The sequence below is a fragment of the Pristiophorus japonicus genome, chromosome 14 (genome assembly GCF_044704955.1).
Source record: "Pristiophorus japonicus isolate sPriJap1 chromosome 14, sPriJap1.hap1, whole genome shotgun sequence".
NCBI lineage: Eukaryota > Metazoa > Chordata > Chondrichthyes > Pristiophoridae > Pristiophorus > Pristiophorus japonicus.
The window spans coordinates 21,935,803-21,961,599 of record NC_091990.1 but is presented as its reverse complement, the minus strand read 5'-3'; the positions used below and the strand labels follow the sequence as shown (position 1 = coordinate 21,961,599).

The 25,797-nt window shown below is 47.0% G+C and overlaps 1 protein-coding gene across 3 annotated transcripts in view; it reads left to right on the top strand.

Moving 5' to 3' along the window:
- LOC139279774 (platelet-activating factor acetylhydrolase 2, cytoplasmic-like) overlaps positions 1-18,229 on the top strand; it is a 34,200-nt gene extending 15,971 nt beyond the window's left edge. For all 3 annotated transcript variants that reach the window (XM_070898981.1, XM_070898983.1, XM_070898982.1), the window contains exons 5-12: positions 749-842; positions 1,905-1,973; positions 3,508-3,709; positions 6,114-6,227; positions 7,417-7,508; positions 8,657-8,827; positions 11,431-11,579; positions 14,225-18,229. In XM_070898981.1, the coding sequence (XP_070755082.1) occupies positions 749-842; positions 1,905-1,973; positions 3,508-3,709; positions 6,114-6,227; positions 7,417-7,508; positions 8,657-8,827; positions 11,431-11,579; positions 14,225-14,307 (974 nt within the window). In that variant the 3' untranslated portion in view covers positions 14,308-18,229. The remainder of the gene's footprint in view (positions 1-748; positions 843-1,904; positions 1,974-3,507; positions 3,710-6,113; positions 6,228-7,416; positions 7,509-8,656; positions 8,828-11,430; positions 11,580-14,224) is intronic.
- Positions 18,230-25,797: the final 7,568 nt, after the last annotated feature.

Below are 25,797 nucleotides of genomic sequence, written 5' to 3'. Positions count from 1 at the left end.
TTTAAAATCGAAGCGTTGCTGGCCCGGGAGCCAATGTAGGTCAGCGAGCATGGGCGGTGGGTGAACAGGACTTGGTGCGAGTTAGGATACGAGCAGCAGAGTTCTGGATGAGCTTAAGTTTATGGAGGCTGCAAGTTGAGAGAGCGTTGGAATAGTTGAGTTTGGAGGTAACACGGGCATGGATGAAGGTTTCAGCAGTGGGATGAGCTGAGGCAGCTAACCTCACAGGAAGAGAAGGGGGAAAAAAGCTGCAGGATTGCTGGTTTCATTCGAATTGCAACCCTGCAGTACTGATGGAGCCTTTTAGGTTGCAGCACAGATGCTGAGGTGGGGCAGCTTTATCTCACTGGACAGCAAGAGGTGGCGAGAAAGAGACAATGCATGGTCTGGAAAATTAGAATAGTTGGTTAGGCCACGAATGGAGGGCTAGAGAGCAGTAGATCTTGCCCAGAGTCACAGGGGGAAGAACTCTGGGCCGCATGCCCAGAGCCAGCCGTGTATGCTGACTGAACATGGCATCGAAGCCTCATTATAATCATACAAATTATCGCCAACTCGGCTCAAAACATCATCCATTGTGAGTCTGTGATTTTAAGAAGGAACTTTAATATAGACCCAAGTATTCATCCCACTGGCCATGGTACATTTTATAAAAGTAGAAGAGAAATGAGCTTTAGCAATGGGTTTCTACATCTCAATAACAAGCATAAAATGTTCATGCACCCTTCTTTTTTTTTTAATCCTTTAGGTTATTATGAAGTTCCGGTTGGATGGAACGCTCCATTCAAAGCGGTGGGCAAGTACCCGCTGATTATCTTTTCTCACGGCCTTGGGGCTTTCAGGTAGAGTGACGATCCCGGCGACACATAGTTTTCATATCTGAACTTTAACCTCTGTCAGTTTCCCCGCGCTGCCCCTCCGCGTTAAGTTCCACGACAGAGTGTCCCGGGTCTGCCCAGGGCCTGTCCCTCTCTGACTCTCTCCCTCTCCCTCGCTCGCGCTCTCTCTCTCTGCCTCTCCATGACTTTCTCTCTCTCTCTCTCTCTCTCTCTCTCTCTCTCTCTCTCTGCCTCTCCATGACTTTCTCTCTCTCTGTCTCCCCGTGACTGGTTCCCCCTCTCTCGCGCTTCCCCCCCCCCGCCCGCACGCTCTTCCCCCTCTCACCCACGTCTTCCTCCCTCCCTACCCCCCACCCCAAGCACCTCCTTCCCCACCCCCCCCCCCCTTCCCCTACTACTCCCTGTGTTAGCGAGTTCCACATTCTAACCACTCCCCCCTGCGTAAAGAACTTGCTTCTGAAGTCCTGATTTGATTTATTGGTGACTATTTTTATATTTATGGCCCTTAGTTCTGGCTTGTCTGCAAGTCTCCTCTACAGTTCCCCCATAAAAGCCTTTCATAATCTTGACGACCTCCATTAGGTCACCCTTCAGCCTCTTTTATAGATAAAAATAGCCTCAGCTTGTTCAGCCTTTCCTGACATAAATATATCCTCCGTTCTGGTATCATTCAAGTAAATCTTTGCACCTTCTCTTGTGCCTCTTTATCCTTTTTTATAATATGGAGACCAGAACTGTGCACAGCACTGCAAGTAATATCCCAGTATTCCTTTCTCCCTCGTGTTTATCTAGCTTTCCCTTAGACACAGATATACAGTTTGCCTGAGCCACTCCCTGTGGTGGGGAATTCTTGGTCTGTTGGGCTCACTTCCTGAATCAAGGGTGTTGCATCCTCCGCTCACTCCTCAGGTGTGTGTGTGATGGAAGGTACTTCTGTTTTTATTATTGTTTTTGAGCCCCCCCACCCCGCATACAGGGAGAGGGCGTCCAGTACGGATGTGCTGGGATGTGGGTCGAGGGTCGCGGTGCTCCAGCCTCTCACTGCTGATCTTGTTCTTGTCACAGGACCGTGTACTCCGCTGTCTGCATCGAGATGGCTTCCCAGGGATTTCTCGTCGCTGCTGTCGAGCACAGGTGAGTGTCTGTGAGGAGCCCGCTGCACACTTGCAGTGTTCGTCAACACGAGCCCGCTGCCCTGCCACCATTCCACAGGGGCTGTCAAAGGATTGTCCAAGCGGTGGGCCATGCATTGTGACTCCACCTGGCGCACGTGTAGAGGGAGCTGTACTCTGTATCTAACCCCGTGCTGTACCTGCCCTGGGAGTGTTTGATGGGGCAGTGTACAGGGAGCTGTACTCTGTATCTAACCCCGTGCTGTACCTGCCCTGGGAGTGTTTGATGGGGCAGTGTACAGGGAGCTTTACTCTGTATCTAACCCCGTGCTGTACCTGCCCTGGGAGTGTTTGATGGGGCAGTGTACAGGGAGCTGTACTCTGTATCTAACCCCGTGCTGTACCTGCCCTGGGAGTGTTTGATGGGGCAGTGTACAGGGAGCTGTACTCTGTATCTAATCCCGTGCTGTACCTGCCCTGGGAGTGTTTGATGGGGCAGTGTACAGGAAGCTTTACTCTGTATCTAACCCCGTGCTGTACCTGCCCTGGGAGTGTTTGATGGGGCAGTGTACAGGGAGCTGTACTCTGTATCTAACCCCGTGCTGTACCTGCCCTGGGAGTGTTTGATGGGGCACTGTACAGGGAGCTTTACTCTGTATTTAACCCCGTGCTGTACCTGCCCTGGGAGTGTTTGATGGGGCAGTGTACAGGGAGCTGTACTCTGTATCTAACCCCGTGCTGTACCTGCCCTGGGAGTGTTTGATGGGGCAGTGTACAGGGAGCTTTACTCTGTATCTAACCCCGTGCTGTACCTGCCCTGGGAGTGTTTGATGGGGCAGTGTACAGGGAGCTGTACTCTGTATCTAACCCCGTGCTGTACCTGCCCTGGGAGAGTTTGATGGGGCAGTGTACAGGGAGCTTTACTTATATCTAACCCCATGCTGTCCCTGCCCTGGGAGTGTGATGGGGCTGTGTAGAGGGAGCTTTACTCTGTATCTAACCTGTGCTGTTCCTGACTGAGTATTTTATGCTGATACTGTGTGCCTAAAACGGACATTGGCATTGCTCAGCTTGACGAGCACAAAATTTATCAAAAGGAAAAGTGAAGCATTGTAAAAGACAAATCCTTGTAAGAAGAACATGGTGCTGGTCATTGTTGGCCCTGAATCTTGACATTCATTTCATTGTCCTAACGTAACATGTTAAAAAGTCATCCCCTAGCTCTCTGAAGGATTCGACAAAAACATGAAGGAGGTTTCTGGCTTTGACTTGTCTCAGTTAGTGAAGGGAGTGCTGCTGTATCTTAAATGGTTGGGTCTTGGATGTTTTTTTCATAGTTCGTAGAAATCAGGCACACGAACATCTTGCGCATTTGAAATGATAAAAACACACAGGATAGTAACTGGAGAAACAACACTAGTTGGGTGAGATCAAAGGTCAGATCTGCTCTGGGAGTGTTTGATGGGACAGTGTAGAGGGACTTTTACTCTCTATTTAAGAGTTTATTGAGATAATTTCCCAAGTCCTTTCACTCTTCTCGTTGTGTTTTGAATCAGAGATGAATCGGCTTCCACTACCTATTTTTTCAAGTCTCCAGTTGAGGATGCAGACCAGCCGATTGGGGGAGAGGCTCCAGTGGAAGAAAGCTCCGAGGGACCCAGGTCACCCTCGGCCTGCCCGCCTGGGCTGGAGGAGGAATGGCTCCCATATCGGTGTTTGGAGACGGCCGAGGAAGAATTCTCCTTCCGCAATAAACAGGTGCTCTTAGAATCCAAGAAATAAAACCAAGGTCCAGTAGACTTGCTCCTGTGACCATTCCTGCTTCAGATTTGGGATGTGGGACGGGGCACAATGTGTTGGGGAATTTGCTCTGTGATTCCCTGGTTATATTTCCACACTGGAGCACGATTCCCGGTCCAGTTACCAGCTGACTTTGGGGGTTAATTTTAAGCATCGGAAGAAACTTTCACAACCAGATTATCTGTAGTCTCTCAATTGGCATCTGTAAAAACTCAGCCAGTGTTTACTTAACAGCAAATTAGACTTTGGGAGTTCAACGGGATATGTGCCTCAGCTTTAGCATTGTGTTTACCTGCTGCTCAACACGCTGTATCCTCTACCTCATTGGCAGTGGTCTGAAAGAAAGAGAAACTTGCATTTATACAGTGCCGTTCATGACCTCAGGACATTGCAAAGCACTTTACAGCCAATTAAGTATTTTTTTTAAAGTGTTGTCGCTGTTGTAGTGTAGGAAATATTTGTGCAGAGTGAGCTGGTTTTCATGTTCCAGCATCTGAAGTGAGTCTTGAACCCACGCCCTTCGACTCAGAAATGAGTGCTACCCACTGAGCCACAGCTGGCACAAGATTGCTGATGTATTAAAAATTAGAGAGGGAAAGAAAAAATAGGCAAACGTCAGATTTTATTACGGATACCAAACAATCTTTATAAGGAGTAACGATGTCTGTTGAAGGGGTTGGCCATTTAGGACTGAGATATGAAGAAACTTCTTTACTGAGTTGCGAATCTTTGGAAATCTCTACCCCTGGGGCCTATGAATGCTCAGTCGTTGAGTATATTCAAGACCGGGAGCGATAGAATTTTGGACACTAAGTGAATCAAGGGATATGGGGATCGGGCGGGAAAGTGGAGTTGAGGTAGAAGATCAGCCATGATCCTGTTAAATGGCGGAGCAGACTCGAGCGACCGAATGGCCTACTGCTGCTTCTAATTATGTTCTTGGTTCGAGTTACTGTGAGCAATTTCGAAGGAGATCTGGTAACTTCCCCTTTCTTCACCTATTTAATAGTTATAAGCGTTTATAAAACCAATTGTGACACCTTCCAAAACTAGGGCATGGGTGTTAAAGATTAGGAAGGGGGGATTAAGAAGTGTGCAGTCATTTGGAATGTTTTCACACAGGTTAATGGAGAAAAAGGAACAAGTTACCCGAGGAAGGTCATCGAAGCTGATCGTACAAATGGGTTCAAAAGATAATTTTACGTGTTTCTGAAGAGAGATGATGTTGGAAGTTATGAGAAGCTGGCAGTGATCTCTGGGGGGAAAAATTGACAAGCTTATTTTATCTTGGGGACAGGAGGCCATTCAGCCCCTCGAGTCTGTTCAGTCATTCAGTTAGATCATGGCTGATTGGCACCTCAATTACCCGCCTTTGCTCCATATCCCTTGATGCCCTTATCCTAATAAACGTCCTTTGGTCTGGGTCTTGAAAGCTCCAATTGACCCCCAGCATCCACATCTTTTTGGGAGCAGACAGTCTGAGATTTCCATTACCCCTTGTGTGAAGAAATTCTTAATGATTTTAAGATTGTTCCCCTTGATCTGTATTACCCCCACCAGAGGAAATAGTTAATCTCTCTCTAACCTATTGGATCCTTTCAACATATTAAACACCTCAATCAAATCACCCCTCAACCTTCTAAACTCGAGGGAATACAAACCAAGTTCATGCAACCTGCCCTCGTAATTTAACCCTTTGAGCCCCGCCATTCTGGTGCTGTCTATCTGTGCTGTAAATTCTCTGATTAAGTACCTATACCTAGGAAAGAAAGCTGGAAGCTTGGCCCTCTCCCCGAGGTGAGACATGAGTGATCCAAAGCTTAGTTTCCGATTGTCTGAGATGTCAGATCGAAGGAGACTGGAATATTTGGGAAATGCAGCACTCCTGACCTCTGATGGCAGATCCCAGTACTGCAGCAGTGCAGTGAAATGCAGAGCAAGTCTGCATTAATGCTTTCCCCACAGGAGCCACCCGGTCTAATCGCGCCTCTCCTCATTCTCCAGCCATGTTAATATTTTTCAAAGCAAATATCTTCCCTTCCAAGGACTGTATCTCCTTCATAAGGTCCGGGGTCCAAAACTGAATGCAGTACTCCCAATGGAATCTGACTAAGAATCTGTACAACTGAAGCATAACTTTGTATTCCAGCCCCCTTGAAATAAACGCCAAAATTCCATTAAGCCTTGATTACTTTTGGCACCAGTGTACGAGCTTTTAGTGATCTGTGCACGTGGTCACCCAAATCTCTGAGTCCCTACAATTCCCAGTCTCTCACCCTTGAGAAAATATTATGGTGCAGCATCAAAATTAGTTGTCTGTTCCCGGGCAAGTTACATAGATTTGTTTTGCCCCCGCTCTCAGGTGTGTCAGCGAGTGGAGGAGTGCAGCCGGGCCTTGAATCTTCTCACAGACGTCAACGATGGGAAGCCCATCAAAAACGTCCTTCCTGGTGACTTGGACCTCTCCGTTCTGAAGGTGGGTACAGTTGAGAGCCAGACGCTTCCCTCTCAGGCCTTGGCACTGCCAGCTGCCCCAGCGAGCAGCAACGTGCATTTCCTCACGGACAGGGGGTGTTGCTTTAGGAGGACCAAGCAGGGATGCCAAGTGTGAGGGGGGAAAGGGGGAGAAAAACTTGCAATTATAAGGCGCCTTTCATGACCACAGGATGTCCCAAAGTGTTTTACAGCCTTTGAAGTACTTATTTGAAATGTAGTTACTGTTGTAATGTAGGAAATGCGGCAGCCAATTTGCTCACAGCAAGGTCCCCCAAACAGCAATGTAATAATGACCAGATGATCATATAGTGATGTTGATAGAGGGATAAATATTGGTCAGGTCACCTGGGAGAACTCCCCTGCTCTTCTACGAAATAGTGCCGTGGGATCTCTTACAGCCAGCTGAGAGAGCAGACGGGGCCTCGGTTTAACGTCTCATCTGAAAGCTGGCACCTCCAACAGTGCAGCACTCCCTCAGCACTGCACTGGGAGTGTCGGCCTAGATTTTGTGCTGCAATTTCTGGAGCGGGACTTAAACCCACGACCTTCTAACTCTCTGGCAAGAATGATTCTCACTAACACTTTGAGGGTTGGGGGTTCCCAAAGGAACCGTGTCCTGAAGTCCAATGCTGGATCCCCTTCAGTTCATTATCACATTGTTTGTGGGAGCTTGCTGTGCGCAAATTGGCTGCTGTATTTCCTACATTACAACAGTGACTACACTCCAAAAGTACTTCATTGGCTGTAAAGTGGTTGTGAAAGGCGCTATATAAATCCAAGTCTTTTTTTCTTAATGATGGCGATGTGTACAGCACAGTAATCCCATTTACTAATGACATCTTACTGGCTGGACCTTGCTGGAGCGGGGCACCTTGCCACGTACACAGTTACAATTTAATTGGATAGCTCGACCAAAGAGCCAGCACAGGCACCATCCTGTGCTGTATCCTTCTAGGATGGGTGCCCATAAAAAGGACCCATGGGTGCTGGAACCAATTGTGCTGAGACCTGCTACCTCGACAGGGATTGAATCCGTGATCCTCGCTTAGTGGCACACTGGGTTTGTGGGGGGGGGGGGGGAAGGTGGCTGTTGCCAAGCCACCTCCCCCCCCCCCCCCCCCCCAATCTGGATGCAAAGGAATCTGAGATGGTGGTCCTTATTCCCACAGGACGGCATCGATCTGCAAAGGGTTGCGGTGATGGGCCATTCGTTTGGAGGCTGCACGTCAATCCTGGCAGTCGCTAAGGACTCGCGGTTCAGGTGCGTTTCAGTTGTCATTTTGGGGAAAATGTAATCGTAAAGCTATCGCCGGGAATACAATATCCTGATAATACAGCAATGTGATGAGGCATGTTGGCTTAATGCCACGTAACAATTCAACCAGGGAAGTTGTGATCGCCACGTCGCCATTAGTTTCACAAGGTATAGAATCTAAGAGCCAAGCGGTAATGATGAACCTATGTAAAAACTCAGAGTACTGTGTGTCGTATTGGACACAACACTCAATAGTCGCTCGCCTCCTGACTCCCCAAAGCCTCTCCATCATCGACAAGGCACAAATCAGGAGTGTGATGCAATACTCCCCACTTGCCTGGATGAGTGCAGCTCCAACAACACTTTGAAGAAGCTTGATACCATCCAAGACAAAGCAGCCCGCTTGATTGGCACCCCATCCACCATCTTAAATATTCACTGCCTGCACCACTGGCGCAGCTTGGCTGCAGTGTGTACCCTCTACTGTAGCAACTCGCCAAGGCTTCTTCAGCAGCACCTCCCAAACCTGCAACCTCTTCCACCTAGAAGGACAAGGGCAGCAGGCGCATCGGAACACCATCACCTCCAAGTTACACACCACCCTGACTTGGACAGACATCACCAATGTTCCCTTTAATTTTTTTGGGGGTGGGGGGGGGGGGCCACACGGCCCCTTTAATGGGCTGCGCGGCCCATTCAAAATTCCATGCGCGGTTTTTGCATTTAAAAGCCGGTGAGCCGGCTGCACGGCAAGTCCAGACAGCTGCTTAAAGGGAACATTGTACATCACCCGATCCTTCTTCATCGCCGCTGGGGAAATCCCATGAAGGCGTTTGAGCTTGGGGAAGGCCAATAAGGAAAGCGTTGGAGAAATCGCCCTTCTTGCTGATGAAAGCATGGGTACATCAAATCCGATGGCCTTTGTAAACCACAGAGTGGATAAACGAGAAGCAAGTGCACTGCTCCTTCAGTGTCCCTGCTGAACAGTCATTCGTTCACACCCAACCAATGGGAAGCATTGAGAAAGCTGCCCAGAGCCAGTGTTTTGAGATCCCTGAATGGCTCTCCTTTATCTGTGGGATGTATGTGGCCTTGCCCCTGGCCCCCGCCCATCTCCCCCACTTCCTGCCTGTAACTGTACTCTTTCCCTGCAGGTGTGCGGTGGCCCTGGACAGTTGGATGTTTCCGCTGACGGATGACGTTTATTCTGAGGTGCTGAGTCCTGTGCTCTTCGTGAACTCTGCGAAATTCCAGACCCAGGTCAGCCTTGGTAAGATGAAGAGGCTGCAGTCCACTAACACAGAGATCAAGATCGTCACTATATTGTAAGTACAGGAGAGGTCTAATTAAACTGACGCTATAGAAAGGGTTTTGAGGCTTTAAAGAGGGTCCAATGCAGATTCTCTGGGATGCTGCCTGGTGTCAGGAAATACAAGTACTTCAAAAAAATGTTAATTGGAACACAGATTATGGGACGATACAGTGTTTAAAATTAGGAAAGGATGGAGTACTGTGCCCAATTCTGGGCACCACACTTTAGGAAGGATGTGAAGGTCTTGGAGAAGGTGCAGAAAAGATTTATGAGAATGATTCCAGGAATGGGGGACTTCTGTAACATGTTAGAGTGGAGAAGCTGGGGTTGTTCTCCTTGGAGCAGAGAAGATCGAGGGGAGATTTGATAGAGGTGTTCAAAATCATGAGGGGTCTGGACCGAGAAGATAGAGAAATTGGCGTAAGGGTGGAGAACCAGAGGACACAGATTTAAGGTGATTGGCAAAAGAACCAAAGACGACGCAAGAAAAAACTTTTTTACGCAACGAGTGGTTGGGTTCTGGAATGCACGGCCTGAAAGGGTGGCGGAGGCAGACTCAATCTTATCTTTCAAAAGGGAGTTGGGTAAGTATCTGAAGGAAAGACATTTGCAGGACTATGGGGAAAGGGCGGGGGAGTGGGACTAGCTGAGAGTCGGCGTGGGCTCGATGGGCCGAATGGCCTTCCATGCTGTAACCACTCTGATTCTATGGGACAGTAGATAGAAGCAGATTGTTTTCAGTGGTTCAGAACCAGGGGCCAACAATATAAGATTAAATGTGAGATTTAGAGCAGAGGGCAGAAGGAACTTCTTCACGCAGAGAGTTGCACTTGTGAGGAGTCCATGTGTGGGGGTGGGGAGGCATGGACCACAGTGGGGGAAGGGGGGTGGGTTGGGAGCACTGGTACCCGTGGGCGACCCCTGGACAAGAGCTCACCATGGTGAACCTTCCTCCAATGCTTTAAGATGTGCTTAAAATGTTAAACGGATGCAATAAGATGGACACGGAGAAACTCATTCTTCTGGTGGGACAATCGGGAACAAGGGGACATCATAAAATTAGAGCCAGGCTGTTCAGGAGCAAAATCAGGACGCACTTTTAACACAGCTGGTAGAAATCTTCCAACTCCCCCCCCCCCCCCCCCCCTCCCAACACCCCTGAAAACTGGTGGATTTGGGGGTCAGTTGGAGCTTTCAAGACTGAGATCGATAGATTTTTGTGGGTAAGTGTATCGAGGGATATGGAGCTAAGACGGGTAAATGGAGTTGAGGTGCCGATCAGCTGCGATCGAATTGAATGGCGGAACAGGCCCAAGGGACTGATGGCTTCCTCCTGATCCTAATGTTGTTGTGTTACTATGATTCTCACCTTCCTCGACTCCGCTACTCCCACCCCAGCACCTGGCCTCTGCTTGACCCCTTCCCTGACCGCATTGCTCCTTATTTTCAGTCTCATTCCTGAGTGAGGATTTTTTTTACACACAGTGGAAAAGGAAAGTGTGTCAGAATTGAGCTTTATTCAGAACCTGGTAACTGTACCAAAGACTGCATTGTACTTCTTCAGAGAATGAAAGTGGGTCACTTTTGAACGACTCAATTTTAAAATACTCATCCTTGTTTTCAAATCCTTCCATGGCCTCACCCCTTCCTATCTCTCTAACCTCCTCCAGCCCCACAACCCTCAGATCTCTGCGCTTCTTGAATTATGGCCTCTTGTGCATCCTGTATTATAATCGCTCCTCTATTGGCAGCTGTGCCTTCTGTTGCCAAGGCCCTAAGCTCTGGAATTCCCTCCCTAAATCTCTCCGCTTCGCCACATCTCTCTTCTTTTCATTCGTTCCTAAAACCTTCCTCTTTGTCCAAGCTTCTGGTCACCTGTCCTAATATCTCCTTATGTGGCTCGGTGTCAAATTGTGTTTGAGAACACTCCTGTGAAGGGCCTTGGGATGTTTATATGTTGAAGACGCTGTATAAATACATGTTGCTATTGCCATGGAATCAAGAAACTTGGGTTCTAAGGAAAGGTTTTGGTGGGGGAGGTGGGCGTGGTGTGGAGAAAGCCCTTTGGCAGAGAGATTGATTGAAGTTTTCAGGATTAGGGAGAGGATTAATCCAGGCAAATTGTTCACCATTGGGAAGGGTTCAAGGGAAATGAGCAGAACGTTAGGGAGTTGGAAGGGGAATGGGAGCTTCTACCCAAAGTATGATTGAGTTGTTCAGTACGGAAAGAATGAGGGACTTCCATTTATATAGCGCCTTCTGATATCTGGGAAATGTCTCCCAAATGCTGCTTGTACAGCGACTGTGGGTGTGGGTAAATGCAGCAGCTATTTTTGGACACAGCAAGATCCCATAAACAGCAATGAGATGAATGACCAGCTGATCAGTACCTGGGCAAGGCCACTAAAACGGGCAGTACGAATTAGTGATGGGCATGTGCTTGCAGAACGAGAGAGAGAGAGAGAGAGAGAGAGAGAGAGAGAAGGAATTGTTGGGATGTGGTGAGAAGGTTGGGTTTGGCACCGGTCAAAAAGAGAGGGGATTGTGGGCCCCTCAGCCTCGCCCTGTTCCCAAAGGCTGCTCTCGGTAATTGCTCTGTCGATGCTTTGTTTTCAGAGGGTCAGTACATCAGAGCCAGACGGATTTCACGTTCCTGACTGGTCAGTTGCTCAGCATGGCTTTCGAGACAAAGGGAACCATCGATCCCGCAGTGGGCCTCAACATCACCAATCAGGCCGCTCTGGCCTTCCTGCAGAAACACTTGGGTACGGCAGTTCTAAACTATCATTACATAGAATGATACAGCATAGAAGGAGGCCATTTGGCCCATCGCATCTGTGCCGGCTCTTTGAAAGAGCGATCCAACTAGTCCCAACCCCCGGCTCTTTCTCCATAGCCCTGCATTTTGTTTTCTTTATAAGTATCCAGTTCTCTTTTGAAGGTCGGTATTGAATCTGCTTCCACTGCCCTTTCAGGCAGTGCATTCCAGATCATCATAATTCGCTGCGTAAAAAAATGTTCTCATCTCTCCTTTAGTTCTTTTGTCAATTATCTTAAATCTGTTTCCTCTGGTTACCGGCGCCTCTGCCAGTGAAATTGTTTCTGTTTGATTATAATTGGAACCCCTTCTTCGACCACACCTCCCAAACCCGGGACCTCCGCCACCTAGAAGGACAAGGGCAACAGGTGCAGTGGGAACAACATCACCTCCCAGGTACTTTCCAAGTCTCTCACCATCCAGACTTGGGCATGTATCGCCTGTTTCTTCATTGTCGCTCGGTCAAAATCCTAACAGCACAGTGTGAGTACCTTCGCCACACAGACTGCACCTTCACCATAGCATAGTGGTTATGTTATTGGACTAGTAATCCATAGACCGGAGTTCAAATCCCACCATGGCAACATTAATTTCAGTTCATTAAATAAATCTGGAATTAAAAAGCATAGTAATGGTGGACCATGAAACTGCTCGAAAACCCCATTTGGTCTTTTAGAGAAGGAAATCTGCCATCTGTGACTCCAGACCCACAGCAATGTGGTTGACTCTTAACTGCCCTCTGGAATGGCCTAGCAAGCCACTCAGTTGTACCAAACCACTACAACAAAGTCAGCACTATGGGAGTACCTTCACCACAAGGACTGCAGCGGTTCAAGAAGGCGGCTCACCACCACCTTCTCGGGTGTGGAGGGGGGGGGGCAATTAAGGACCGGCAATAAATGCTGGCTTTGCCAGCGACGCTCACATCCCAGGAACGAATAAATAAAACTGCAACAGTTTAAGATAGGCGGCTCACCTGTGCATGGGCAATAAATGCTGGCCTTGCTAGCGACGTCCACATCCCAAGAATTAATCTTTAAAAACCCTCAACATACCACACGTGATTGAACAATGCCATTTAAGTCTGATGACTCTGGTATCTTCAGTGCACTGAGTAGGGTGCTGTGCTATGGGTGCACAGTCAGCTGATCTCGGCCTGGTTAGAGTGCTACATTTGGTCTCACCACCTCTGGGCTTGGAGGGGGTGGGAATCCAAACTGACTATTGGCACCACTGTCAGCCAATGAATTGGAGGTGGGGCGGGACTCACGGCAGGACGTGTAGAAAACTGTCTTTCACAGCAAAGTCTATTTACTCAGCAAACAGTCTATTTGCACTCTCCTGTTTCCATTCTTATCGATCTAATCGTAACCAGAGAATCACCTACAATGGCTTCTCTTCTCATCCCTACCTCTCGTGTCTCCCCACCGATCTATCCTTGGGCACCCTCCTATTTCTCATCTACATGTTGCCCCTTGGCGACATCATCTGGAAACACAGTGTCAGTTTCCAAATGACACCCAGCTTTACCTCACTACCACTTCTCTCTACCCCTCCAGGGTCTGTAAATTGTCAGACTGCTTGTCCGACATCCAGTTCTGGATGAGCAGAAATTTTCTCCAATTCAATATTGGGAAGACCGAAGCCATTGTTTTCAGTCCCCGCCACAAACTCCATTCCCTAGACACTGATTCCATCCCTCTCCCCAACTCCTGTCTGAGGCTGAACCAGACTGTTCACAGCCTTGCTGTCATATTTGACCCTGAAATGAGCTTTCGACTACATATCCACAGCATAACTAAGAACACCTATTTCCACCTCCATAACATCACCTGTCTCTGCCCTTGCCTCAGCTTTTCTACTGCTGAAGCCCTCATCCATGCCTTTATCTCTGGACATTACTATTCCAACGCATGCCTGGCTGGCCTCCCACATTCTGCCCTACGTAAACTAGAGGTGATCCAAAATTTAGCTGCCTGTATCCTAACTCGCACCAAGTCCCACTCCCCATCACCCCTATGCTCGCTGACCTACATTGGCTTCCGGTTAAAAAATGCCTCGCTTTCAAAATTCTCATCCTGATTTTCAAATCCCTCCATGGCCTCGCCCCTCCCTATCTCTGTAATCTTCTCCCAGCCTCACAACCCTGCCCTCTTTCCCCCCCCACCCCACCCCAAATACAAGTTGTTGTATTTAAAAAGAGTCTCTATGAACTACAGCAATCAGAACTCGTGACGGAAACTACAGCAAAGTCTCCCGATAATAGCAGGGTTATTTTTCCAGCAAAATGTAGTGAGCAGAGGATGATGTGTGCATAAAATCAATCCTGGCCACTTACAGGAGTGCAGTCTCCAGGCGTGATTGACAGGGAAATACTCAATCGTCTTCTAGCCAAGAATAGTAGCGTTACTGTATGCGACCAGAAAAAAATTTGGGTTACTATCCAGTGACCTCTAGTGGACAGTGCCTGGAAGTGCAATCATGGTGAGTCCAGTGATGCACCATGTGACTGCCAGTTCGTGCAAGAGAATCTGTTAGAAAATACTTTGGCGAAAGTTAAATTTATTCCACCTTTTCTGTCCGGATTTTTAGATCTACGAAAGGATTTTAACCAATGGGATGACCTCGTGGAAGGACGTGGAGATCATGTGGTTGCCGAGGTGCCCGTGATATGAGCCTCGTTTTTCAGACTTGAACTGTGCAGAAGTTTGTCGTGGAATCCAACTGGTTCTTAATGTGAAGGCTGCTGAGATTGATTTTCCGAGGGTTAAACACTCGTCGTACCTTGTGCGGAGGATCTTAAATGCCGCAGCGAGCACCATTGTTGTCAGTAGCGTGACGCAGCCTGCGGCCTGCCTCTAAACCAATCCACTCACTCCCCCATCAAACATTCAGCACGAAGAATTCGGCACGCAACGAACAAACCGTATCTAGCGCGCGTACTTAAAAGAACATCGCTTTCATTTTGCGAGTGATGGGGGAGGTGAGTATTTGGGTTGAGTGCAATGCATATTACATCAAGGTCCTGTCACCCCCTACCCCACCAAAGGCTTTATGAATGATTGGACCTCCCAGCGTTTTGCTGTGTGGCACAGATCAGTCAGCCCCGGGTTCATTGGCTGGTCTTTGTTGTGTCAACAAATCTCAACTATGGGGGACCGTAAGGAGTCCGTTCCCCTGGGTTAGGGAGGAGAAACGCAGCCAGAAGACCCCTTCCCATCATCCTGTGGTGACCCCCACCTGCTGCAAAGTCTGTGGTCGAATAGTCTGCTGACACACGCTGTCTGAGCTCACTCACAAAGTAAAGCCACTTGGAGGGTACTATTGAATAATGAGATCCTTCTCTTTACCCTGCCTCCCACCCCATCTCCCCCTCCCCCCCCCCCCCCCCCCAATGCTCTGGCATGGACTTGAGCTGGCACAGGCCAGACCAGGCTGATGCAGGCACTGGACTTGAGCCCCAGCAACAGTTAGTGCTATAAGAATTAGGAGCAGGAGTAGGCCATTCGGCCCCTCGAGCCTGACGCGGGGGCTAGCAAGGAACATAATTTTCCAGTGTTTTCATGGGCTCATGGTTACAGTAGAAAACTGCGTTTTTATGGAGAAGCTATCTGGTGAATGCTGGGAAATGGAAACATTTGAAGATTGCAAAGCTTCACAGTGGACAATGTCAGCACCTGCTGTCTAGGGAATGTCGGGAGATATGACCCTTATCTGTGTTTGTGTTGTAGATTTCTCAGGTACAATTGGGATCTCACTGCTCCCTCCAGCAGTAAATGGGACAGGATTGTGCTGTTTTAAATATAAGAATTGAAAGTCTTCCCTAAGATTTATTTAAATGTAATTTTCATGCAAGAAATTCTGAGGTTGGATTTCTATATTTTTGTGGTCTGAAACTTCTGGGCAAAACCAGTCCCCAGGGGTTTGGTCTCCGCTTTAATCTATTTGCTTATCTTGGGGTGGAGGGCTAGGAGGAGGAAGAAGAGGAGGGGGAAACTTGACTCCTGAGGAGTTAGTGGGCCACCTCCTTCAGTGATTGTACAACTTAAAGGCTTCTTCAGAGAACATTAAAAGTCAATCGTATAGTGTAGAACTAGAGTTGCGTGAAAGAAAGAAAGACCTTGTATTTATATATATCAACCTCAGGACATCCCAAAGCACTTTACTGCCACTGAAGTACTTTTTGAAATGTAGTCACTGTTGTAAATGTAGCTAATTTGCACACAGCAAGATCCCACGAACTGCAACGACCAGATATTCTGTTTTAGCGATGTTGAAGACGAACTCTCGTGCTGCTCTTCGAATAGTGCCATGGGATCCTCTACAGCCAGTCCGGGTAAGGATGTCAGGTTTCCTTCCCTGAAGGATGTTGGTGAAGCAGTTACGTTTTTACAACAATCCGGCAGCTTTCATGGTTATTTACCAGATTTACGAATTACAATTGATAATGAGAACTGGTGGGATTTTAATTTTCTCATTCTAGAGATGTGGGCATTGCTGGCACGGCCAACCCTAGTAACCCTGAGAAGATGGTGATGGGCCACTTTGAACCATTTAGAAACATAGAAATTTACAGCGCAGAAGGCGGCCATTTCGGTCCATCATGTCCGTGTCGGTAGACAAAGAGCCGCACAGCCCTTGGTCAGCAGCCCTAAAGGTTACATATAAACCTATGAACAATGACGGAAAGGCAAAGAGCACCCAGCCCAACCAGTCCGCCTCACAACTGCGACACTCCTTATACTGCAAACATCTACACTTCACCCCAACCGAAGCCATGTGATCTCCTGGGTGAGGCAAAACCCAGGCCAATTTAGGGAGATAAAATCTGGGAAAATTCCTCTCCGACCCATCCAGGCGATTGAAACTAGTCCAAGAGATCACCCTGGCCTTATTCGATTCCCTGCAGTACTAACCATTATATCTGCGCCATCCAACAAAAGGTCATCCAGTCTAATTCCAATTACCAGCTCTAGGTCCGTTTAAGTGCCCATCCAACCATCTCTCAAAAGTGGCGAGGGTTTCTGCATCCACCACTCTTCCAGGCAGTGAGTTCCAGATCCCCACAACCCTCTGTGTAAAGAAGCCCCCCCCCCCCCTTCAAATCCCCTCTAAACCGTAAAACTATGCCCCCTCATAATAGACCCCTCCACCAATGGAAATAGGTCCTTACTATCTACTATGTCCAGGCCCCTCAATATTTTGTACACCTCAATGAGGTCTCCTCTCAACCTCTGTTCCAATGAGAACAAACCCAGCCTATCCAATCTGTCCTCATAACTAAGATTCTCCATTCCAGGCAGCATCCTAGTAAATCTCCTCTAGTGCAATCACGTCCTTCCTATAATACGGCGACCAGAACTGCACGCAGTACTCCAGCTGCGGCGTAACCAAAGTATTATACAATTTAAGCATAACCTCCCTGCTCTTGCCTTTATTGGCCGAGGCATAGAATACAAGCATTCCGTTTGCTGCCTTAACCACCTTATCTACCTGGCCTACTTTCAGGGATCTGTGGCTAAGCACTCCAAGGTCCCTTTGTTCATCTACACTATTAAGTGGCCTAATGTGTATACCCTTTCCTTTATTAGCCCTTCCAAAGTGCATCACCTCACACTTCTCTGAATTAAATTCCATTTGCCACTGCTCTGCCCATCTGACCAGTAGATTGATATCCTCCTGCAGCCCATGACTTTCCTCTTCATTATCAACCACACAGCCAATTTTAGTGTCGCCTGCAAACTTCGTAATCATACTCCCTATATTCAAATCTAAATCGTTAATATATACCACAAAAAGCAAGGAACCCAGTACTGAGTCCTGCGGAACCCCACTGGAAACATCCTTCCAGTCACACAAACATCCATCAATCATTACCCTTTGCTTCCTACCTCCAAGCCAATTTTGGATCCAACTTGCCACTTTGCCCTGGATCCCATGGCTTTAACCTTCATGACCAATCTTTAGCTTTGCTAAAGTCCATATATACATCGTATGCATTACTGTCTTCGACCCTCTTGGTTACCTCCTCAAAAAATTCAATCAGGTTAGTCAACACTATCTTCCCTTAACAAATCTGTGCCGACTGTCCCTAATTAATCCTTGCTTTTCCAAATGTAGATTTATCCTGTCTTTCAGGATTTTTTTCAAATAATTTTCCCACCAGTGGGGTTAGGCTGACAAGCCTGTAATTACTCGGCCTATCCCTTTCTCCCTTCTTAAACAAGGATACTACATCAGCAGTCCTTCAATCCTCCGGCACCATGCCCAGATCCAAAGAGGACTGGAAAATGATGGTCAAGGCCTCTGCTATTTCCTCTTTTACTTCGCTCAACAGCCTGGGATACATCCAGGCTTGGGGACTTATCTACTTTCAAAGTTGCTAAACCCCTTGATACTTCCACTCTCTATATATTTATTTCATCCAGAATATCATGCTCCTCTTCGATAGCAGTATCTGCATTGCCCCTTTTTTTTGTGAAAACAGATGCAATGTATTTGTTAAGAACCCTCCCAACATCTTCTGCCTCCACACAAAGATTACCCTCCTGTTCTCTAATAGGCCCTACCCTTTCTTTCGTTACCCTCTTACTCTTAATATATTTATAGAACATCTTGGGGTTTTCCTAAATTTTACTCGCCAAGAATTTCTCATGCTCTCTCTTAGCATTCCTAATATCCTTTTTAATTTTGCCTCTTAACTTTCTATATTCCTCTAAAGATTCTATAGTATTTAGCCATTGGTATATGACATGAACTTTTCTCTCTTTTCTTAATCCTCCCCTGTAAATCCCTAGACATCCAGGGGGCTCTAGAATTATTATTCCCAACCTTTTTCTTTAAGGGCACATGTTTGGCCTGAGCCTGCCGGATCTCCTCCATGAATGCTTCCCACTGTTCCAACACTGATATACCCACAAGTAGCTGTTTCCACTATGGCCAAATCACTCCTTAACTTAGCAAAATTAGCTTTTCCCCAATTCGGGACTTCTATTCCAGGCCTATACTTGTCCTTATCCATAACCAACTTGAATCTGACTGAATTATGGTCACTGGCACCCAAGTGCTCTCCCACTAGTAGCCCTTCATTCCTCAAAATTAAATCCAAGACCGCCCCCTCTCGTGTTGGGCTAGCTACATACTGACTTTAAAAAAAAGTTCTCTTGAATGCATTTTAAGAATTCCGCACCCTCTATATCCTTCACACTATATTTGTCCCAATCAATATTAGGATAGTTAAAATCCCCTACTATTACTACCCTATGGTTTTTGGACTTCACAGCAATTTGCCTACATATTTGCTTTACTATCTCCCTCCCACTGTTTGGGGGGGTCTACAATACATGCCCAGCAGTGTGATCGCCGCTTTTTTATTTTTCAATTTGACCCATATGGCCCCATTTGATGATCCCTCTCACTTTTCATCCCTCCTCACTGCTGTAATAGTTTCTTTAATCAGTGCCGAAACCCCGCTTCCCCCCCTTTTTACTCCCCTCTCTATCTTGTCTAAAAAATCCTATAACCAAGAATATTGATCTGCCAAACCTGCCCCTCTTTCAGCCATGTTTCTGTAATGGCTATAATGTCATACTCCCAAGTGTTTGCCTGTGCCTCAGCTCATCCGCCTTAGTCGCTATACTCCTTGTAGTGGTTTTTGATACAATAGTGTGTCTAGTTCAGCCACTTCAGAGGGCAATTAAGAGTCACGTGGAGGCCCAACCGGGGAAGGACAGCAGGTTTCCTTCCCTAAAGGACATTAGTGAATTAGTTGGGTATTTGACAATCTGACAGCTTCATGGCTGTCGGACAAGGGCCGGAACAAGCTCCGAGGCGATGCCACCCATGTTGAATAGCCTGCAGAGACTCCATTTCTAACATTACTTTTGAATGAGGGAATCGTACTCGGGTAGGCTTCAGCATCTTCAGGAAGATAATGGAAGATGGATTTTTAAAAATTACTCTCCACAGTGGCGAAGATGAAATAATTTATCGTCAAAACAATAAATTTAAAGGCTATTAAACCCTTTATTTTGCAACTGCAAGCAATACATCACTAGTTTTTGCACGTAGCCTGTACTTTTTTGTAATTTATATATGTAATTAGTGCCATTTTAGGAAAACAAAATGTAAATATCAATACTGTAGGAATTTCTTCCTCTGCCAGAAAGCTAATTAGCTTAAAGTTCCCACGGGGTTAAAATACAGAACATAGCAGTTCCCTGAATTAATCCTGTCGTTCTCGGCTGGGTCTGAAATAAACTGGAGTGCAACGCGTTTGATCTAATTGCTGACGTTCCTGCTCATTCATGAGTTGCTGTCTGTGGCCAACCCTCCCTGGAATATTACACAGTAGTTCGCTTTCCAACAGACACGTACACTGGAGAGACGCATACGCCGAGAGACACAAACTCAGACACATACACAGGAGAGACGCTCTGACACATACTGGAGAGACTCCGACACATGTACAGACACAGACAGACAGAGAGAGACAAACTCTGACACATATACACACGATAGACTCATACACAAAGAGCGACAGACATACAAGAGTGACAGACACATACATAGGAGATGCATTCACCGAGAGAGAGAGACAAAGACAGAGAGAGGGACACAGACAGACACACATATTCGGAGAAAGACATAGATGTACACAGTCACGCACTCAGCCTTGCACAGCTGCCCAGACACTCACCCATAATCAGATGCACAAACACATACAGCTGATTAACATGCAGCAGACACAGGAGAGCACGGGCTCACACGTGCCGTTTTCTCTCCTTTGTGAAGCCTTCACAGAGTTATGACTGACCCCTCAGTTACCATGGCAACGTATGTAATTGGTGTGAATGTGCAGCACCAGGAGACGGCTGCAAGCCAGCACACAGACAAAGACAAGCAGTGCCTTTGTGTGCCCGCGCGGCACGCTGCTTAAAGACACCGAGTACAAAATTAGCACAAGCCAGAGGGGAGAGCGAGGGGCCATTGGGATTATGCTTGGTTTCTGATTCAATAAAAATCTTAAATAGCTAAATTTTCCACATGAGACGGGTAAATAAAGAGGGGAAATTAATTACTTTTGTTACAAAAATCAACGGTAAAGTCTAGAGAACGGTTTTCATTCTAGAAATTTCAAGGAGGCAGGGGCAGGAGGAGAGGGGGCAGGAGCAGGAGGCCAGGGACAGGGAGGAGAGAGCAGGGGTTGGGGAGGGAGCATGGGGAGGAGGAAGGAGGGTGAGGCCGTGTGTGTGAGGGACTGAATACTGGAGCTGAGGGTCTTTAGAACATAAAATAGTGCCAGGGACCAAAGGCAACAGTGAACAAGCCTAAATAACACCGACTTGTTCGAGTTGCATTTATATTTTTTGTCTTTTTTTCACTTCAAATACAAGAACGAGGTACTCATTTCCACAAAACATGCTCACTGAGTAATTATATTTACACGGAGATTGGCATATACGATGGAGCTAATAATGGTTTTATTGTATTAAAAAGGATCCCTTGGCCAATGTCCCACGGGGCAAACTGAGAGTAAATTGAAGGATGGCAGAAAGCTGAACTAATTATAAAATATTATTTTACGCCTGGAGTCTCCCCTCCCTCATTGAACAATGTCCTTGAAATAACTCTACACAGCTGGCATTTTTTTAATATAGGAAGACATCACGTAAATACGAATTCTGTTCTGAACAAAACATTTAACCCAAAATGAGATTCATAAGGGTTTCCGAACAAAAAGTATATTTTCCCACCTCACAAGGAGTAGATGAGGCGAAAAGCATTGATGCATTTAATGAGAATCATAGAATCATGATACAGCACAGGAGGCCATTCAGCCCATCGTTCTTGTGTTGGCTTGTTGGTAGAGCTACCCAATTAATCCCACTCCCCTGCTCTTTCTCCATAGCCCTGTAAATGCTTTCCTTTCAAGTATTTCACCTGCAATGGCTTCTCTTCCCTCTCCGGCATTGTTACCTCTGGTGTCCCCCAAGGAACTATCCTTGGCCCCCTCCTATTTCTCATCTACATGCTGCCCCTCGGCGACATCATCTTCAACCACAGCGTCAGTTTCCAGACGACACCCCACTATCACTTCTCTTGACCCCTCTACAGTCTCTAAATTGTCAGACTGCTTGTCCGACATCCAGTTCTGGATGAGCAGAAATGTTCTCCAATTAAATATTGGGAAGACCTAAGCCATTGTTTTCGGTCTCTGCCACAAACTCCGTTCCCTAGCCACTGACTCCATCCCTCTCCCTAATATCTGGCTGAGACTGAACCACACTGTTCACAACTTTGGTGTCATATTTGACCCTGAAATGAGCTTCCGACCACATATCTGCAGCATAACTAAGACCACCTATTTCCACCTCCGTAACATCGCCCGTCTTCATCTTTGCCTCAGCTCATCTGCTGCTGAAGCCCTCATCCGTGCCATTGTTATCTCTAGACTTGACTATTCCAATGCACTCCTGGCTGGTCTTCCACATTCTACCCTACGTAAAATTATGGTGATCCAAAACTCGGCTGCCCATGTCCTAACTCTCACCAAGTCTCATTCACCAATCACCCCTGTGCTCGCTGACCTACATTGTCTCCCGGTTAAGCAAGGCTTCAATTTCAAAATTCTCATCCTTGTTTTCAAATCCCTCCATGGCCTCGCCCCTCCCTATCTCTGTAATCTCCTTCAGCCCACAATCCCCCCACCCCTGAGATATCTGCGCTCCTCTAACTCTGCCCTCTTGAGCATCCCCAATTATAATCGCTCAACCATTGGTGGTCGTGCCTTCTGTTGCCTAGGCCCCAAGCTCTGGAATGCCCTGCCTAAACCTCTCCGCCTCTCTACCTCTATCTCCTCCTCTTTAAAACATACCTCTTTGACCAAACTTTTGGTTACCTGTCCTAATTTCTCCTTATGCAGCTCGGTATCAAATGTTTTGTCTTATAATACTCCTGTGAAGTGCCTTGGGGCATCTTACTATGTTAAAGGCGCTATATAAATACAAGTTGTTATTGTTGTTATCCAATTCTCTTTTGCATGTTCTTGTTGAATTTGCTCCAACCACCCTTTCCGGCAGTGCATTCCAAAAAAGAACAACTCCCTGGGAAACTAGATAAATACATGAAGGAGAAAGGAATAGAAGGTCATGCAGATAGAGCTAGATGAAGAGGGGTGGGAGGAGGCTCGTGTTGCTGATCCTTCATCTGCACTAACTGGCCAAGAAACATGTTGATGACATGATTGGCTTAAATTGAGTAAAAGCGATTCATGGATTGATGAGGCTGGGGCAATGTGAAAAATAGCGAGGCACGGGGGCAGTGAGTCTGTCAGCTTGCTGCAGTTGTGAGGGGTGGATATTGTGTGTGTGTTGTATTGTGTAAGTGTGAGTGTATTGTATGTATCATGTGTGTCTGTATATTGTGTGTGTCTGTATATTGTGTGTCTGTGTAATGTGTGTGTGTCTGTATGTGTATATTGTGTGTCTGTATATTGTGTGTCTGTGTAATGTGTGTTTGTGTGTCTATCGTGTGTGTCTTTATATTGTGTGTCTGTGTAATGTGTGTGAGTCTATGTGTGTATCTGTATATTGTGTGTGTGTAATGTGTGTATGTCTATGTGTATCGCGTGTGTCTGTATATTGTGTGTCTGTGTAATGTGTGTGTGTGTAAAGGTTGTTCTTTGACTGCTATTGTTATTTCACTTTGATGAGGTTCCTATTGATTTGCCTCCAATTCACTTGCAAAATGCTGCACATATGAAAGACAAAAGGCTGAACAGAAATCTAGGTTAGACATGTCAGTGCAAACCCAAAGGGGAGTTTCTGCCGTTTAACTCTGCACTCAAACACCTCCTCCTCCCTTCACAGTCTGCCTTTACATTCCCAGATTTTTATTTTCAGCCATTAGCTTCTCTCTGTTTTTCCATGTCTAGCCTCTCTTTCTTGCTAACCCTCTGTCGCTCTCATTTCTTCCATCTCTGTCTCGCTCACTCCTTTTTCTCAGTCTCATTCCTTCCTTCTCTGTCTCTCACTCCTTTCTTTGTGTCTCACACGTCTTCCTCTTTTTTTCTCTGTGCTTTGAGCTAGCTGATCTGGAGAGGTGAAAGAAACATTACCATTGATCTCGGCTCTCCTTGGTTAAGGGGGTGGGGTAATATCAGCCAAACTCCTGGCTCCCTTCAATCTGGTGACCTGGGCTTGGCTGTGATACCCCCTGCAGTTGAATAGCCTTACAACACATGGGCTCCACTGACAAAGAATGTCTACTTGGGTTGCCTGGCATCTGTGTGATTTGGTCGGGGAAAAAAAAATAACAGGATTCAAATGGTGACAAATTTTCCTGTCATCACTCACGCCTATTATTTTCTCTCTCTGCTATCAGTAAACAAATTGTCGTTATTCTCACAGTCTCGCTTTTTTCTCGGTTCCCTCTCTTCCCCTCTCGTGTATATCTATGCACAAATTATAGCCGTTTTTCTCTTTCCTCTCCCTCTCTTTTGTATAGCTGTACAGATTGCATACATTTCTCACTCCTCCCCCTCTCTCCTGACGTCTGTGCAGATTATTGGCAGTTCCTCACTCTCTATCTGTACACATACTCTAGCTGTTAGCCAAGTGATTATAAGATAATAGAGCTCGAGGCCTGGTCCTATTTGCTGAATCACAATTAGAGGAACTGCTACCATTTCCTTCTGGAGAGGGTCCAGGCGCTGCTTTGAGCTGTTTGTGAGGCGTGGGGGGAGGTGGCGAGAGACTTCCGACTGCACAAAGCCTTTGTACGCACAACTTTAGAAATCTCCACTGGTAGAGACACAGGATAGAGCGTTCACCTGTCAGATGGACATGGGTTTGAATCCTAAGGCTGCCTGTCACCTGAACGGTGAGGAGCTTCTCCATCATGTTGCCAGTTGGGATTTGGTTCAGTTGTCACTCCCGGCTCTGAAATCTTCCACCTTGCTGCATCTCTCCCCACTTTCTTAGGCCTTGTCAACCACAGCTAGAGTTATCTCCCCGAACCTCCCAAACTGCACACAATGTCTCCACTCTGGAAATGCCTCAATTTAAAAAAAGTATCATCCTCGTGTTCAAATCTCTCCATGGCGTCCCTATCTCTGTAACCTCCTCCAGACCTACAACCCTCCGAGATCTATGCACTCCTCTGACTCTGGCCTCTTGCACATCCCCAATTTTCATTGCCCCACCATTAGCAGACATGCCTTTAGCCGCCTAGGCCCTAAGCTCTGGAATTCCCTTGCCAAACGTCTCTGCCTCTCTCTCCTCCTTAAAACCTACCTCTTTGACCAAGCGATTGGCCACCTGTCCTAATATATCCTTCTTGGGCTCGGTGTCAATTTCTGATTGATAACTCTCCTGTGAAGCACCTTTGGATGTTTCACTATGTTAAAGGCACTATATAAATGTAATTTGTTGTTGGTTCCTCTTTGTGAAGCCCCTTGGCCTCTTTTGCTGTGTTAAAGGTGCTGTGTAGTCCATGTTGTTGGTGCAATGGGGTACCTTGAATAGGAAGAGTATTTCCCAGAAAGAAGGTGGTATTGGCCAGCGTGAGTGCACCTTCCACCCCCTGGTCACATAGCAGGCCAGTGGTACTCAGAATATGATTGGGGGACCAATTATCATCCACCTCCGCTTCAGGGTAGAGATGGAGTTCTCCGTACTTGCCCAGCTGTGGGGCGTTGCCTGAGCTGGAGCTTAGATCTCTCTACCTTTGTTGCTCTCTAGCAAAAGAAGGCAGGAGAATGCTGTTGGGAGGCTGGGCTATCTCAGCTTCTATGCAACTGGTGTACAAGACACAACTATTATCATGGCGGCCCCGAGCTGCGAGAGACCATCAGCGGCAGGTCGGGGCCATAAAAGGAGCGGCGAGCGGCGGCCATGGGCAGCGTGTCGGCCTACCACTTCAAGGTACAGCGCGAGCTGGTGCAGGAGAGCGACGGCAGCGAAGACGGACATCATCAAGGTCCAGTCGGTGATTAGAAACATAGAAACATAGAAAATAGGTGCAGGAGTAGGTCATCCGGCCCTTCGAGCCTGCACCACCATTCAATAAGATCATAGCTGATCATTCCCTCAGTACCCCGTTCCTGCTTTCTCTCCATACCCCTTGATCCCTTTAGCCACAAGGGCCATATCGAACTCCCTCTT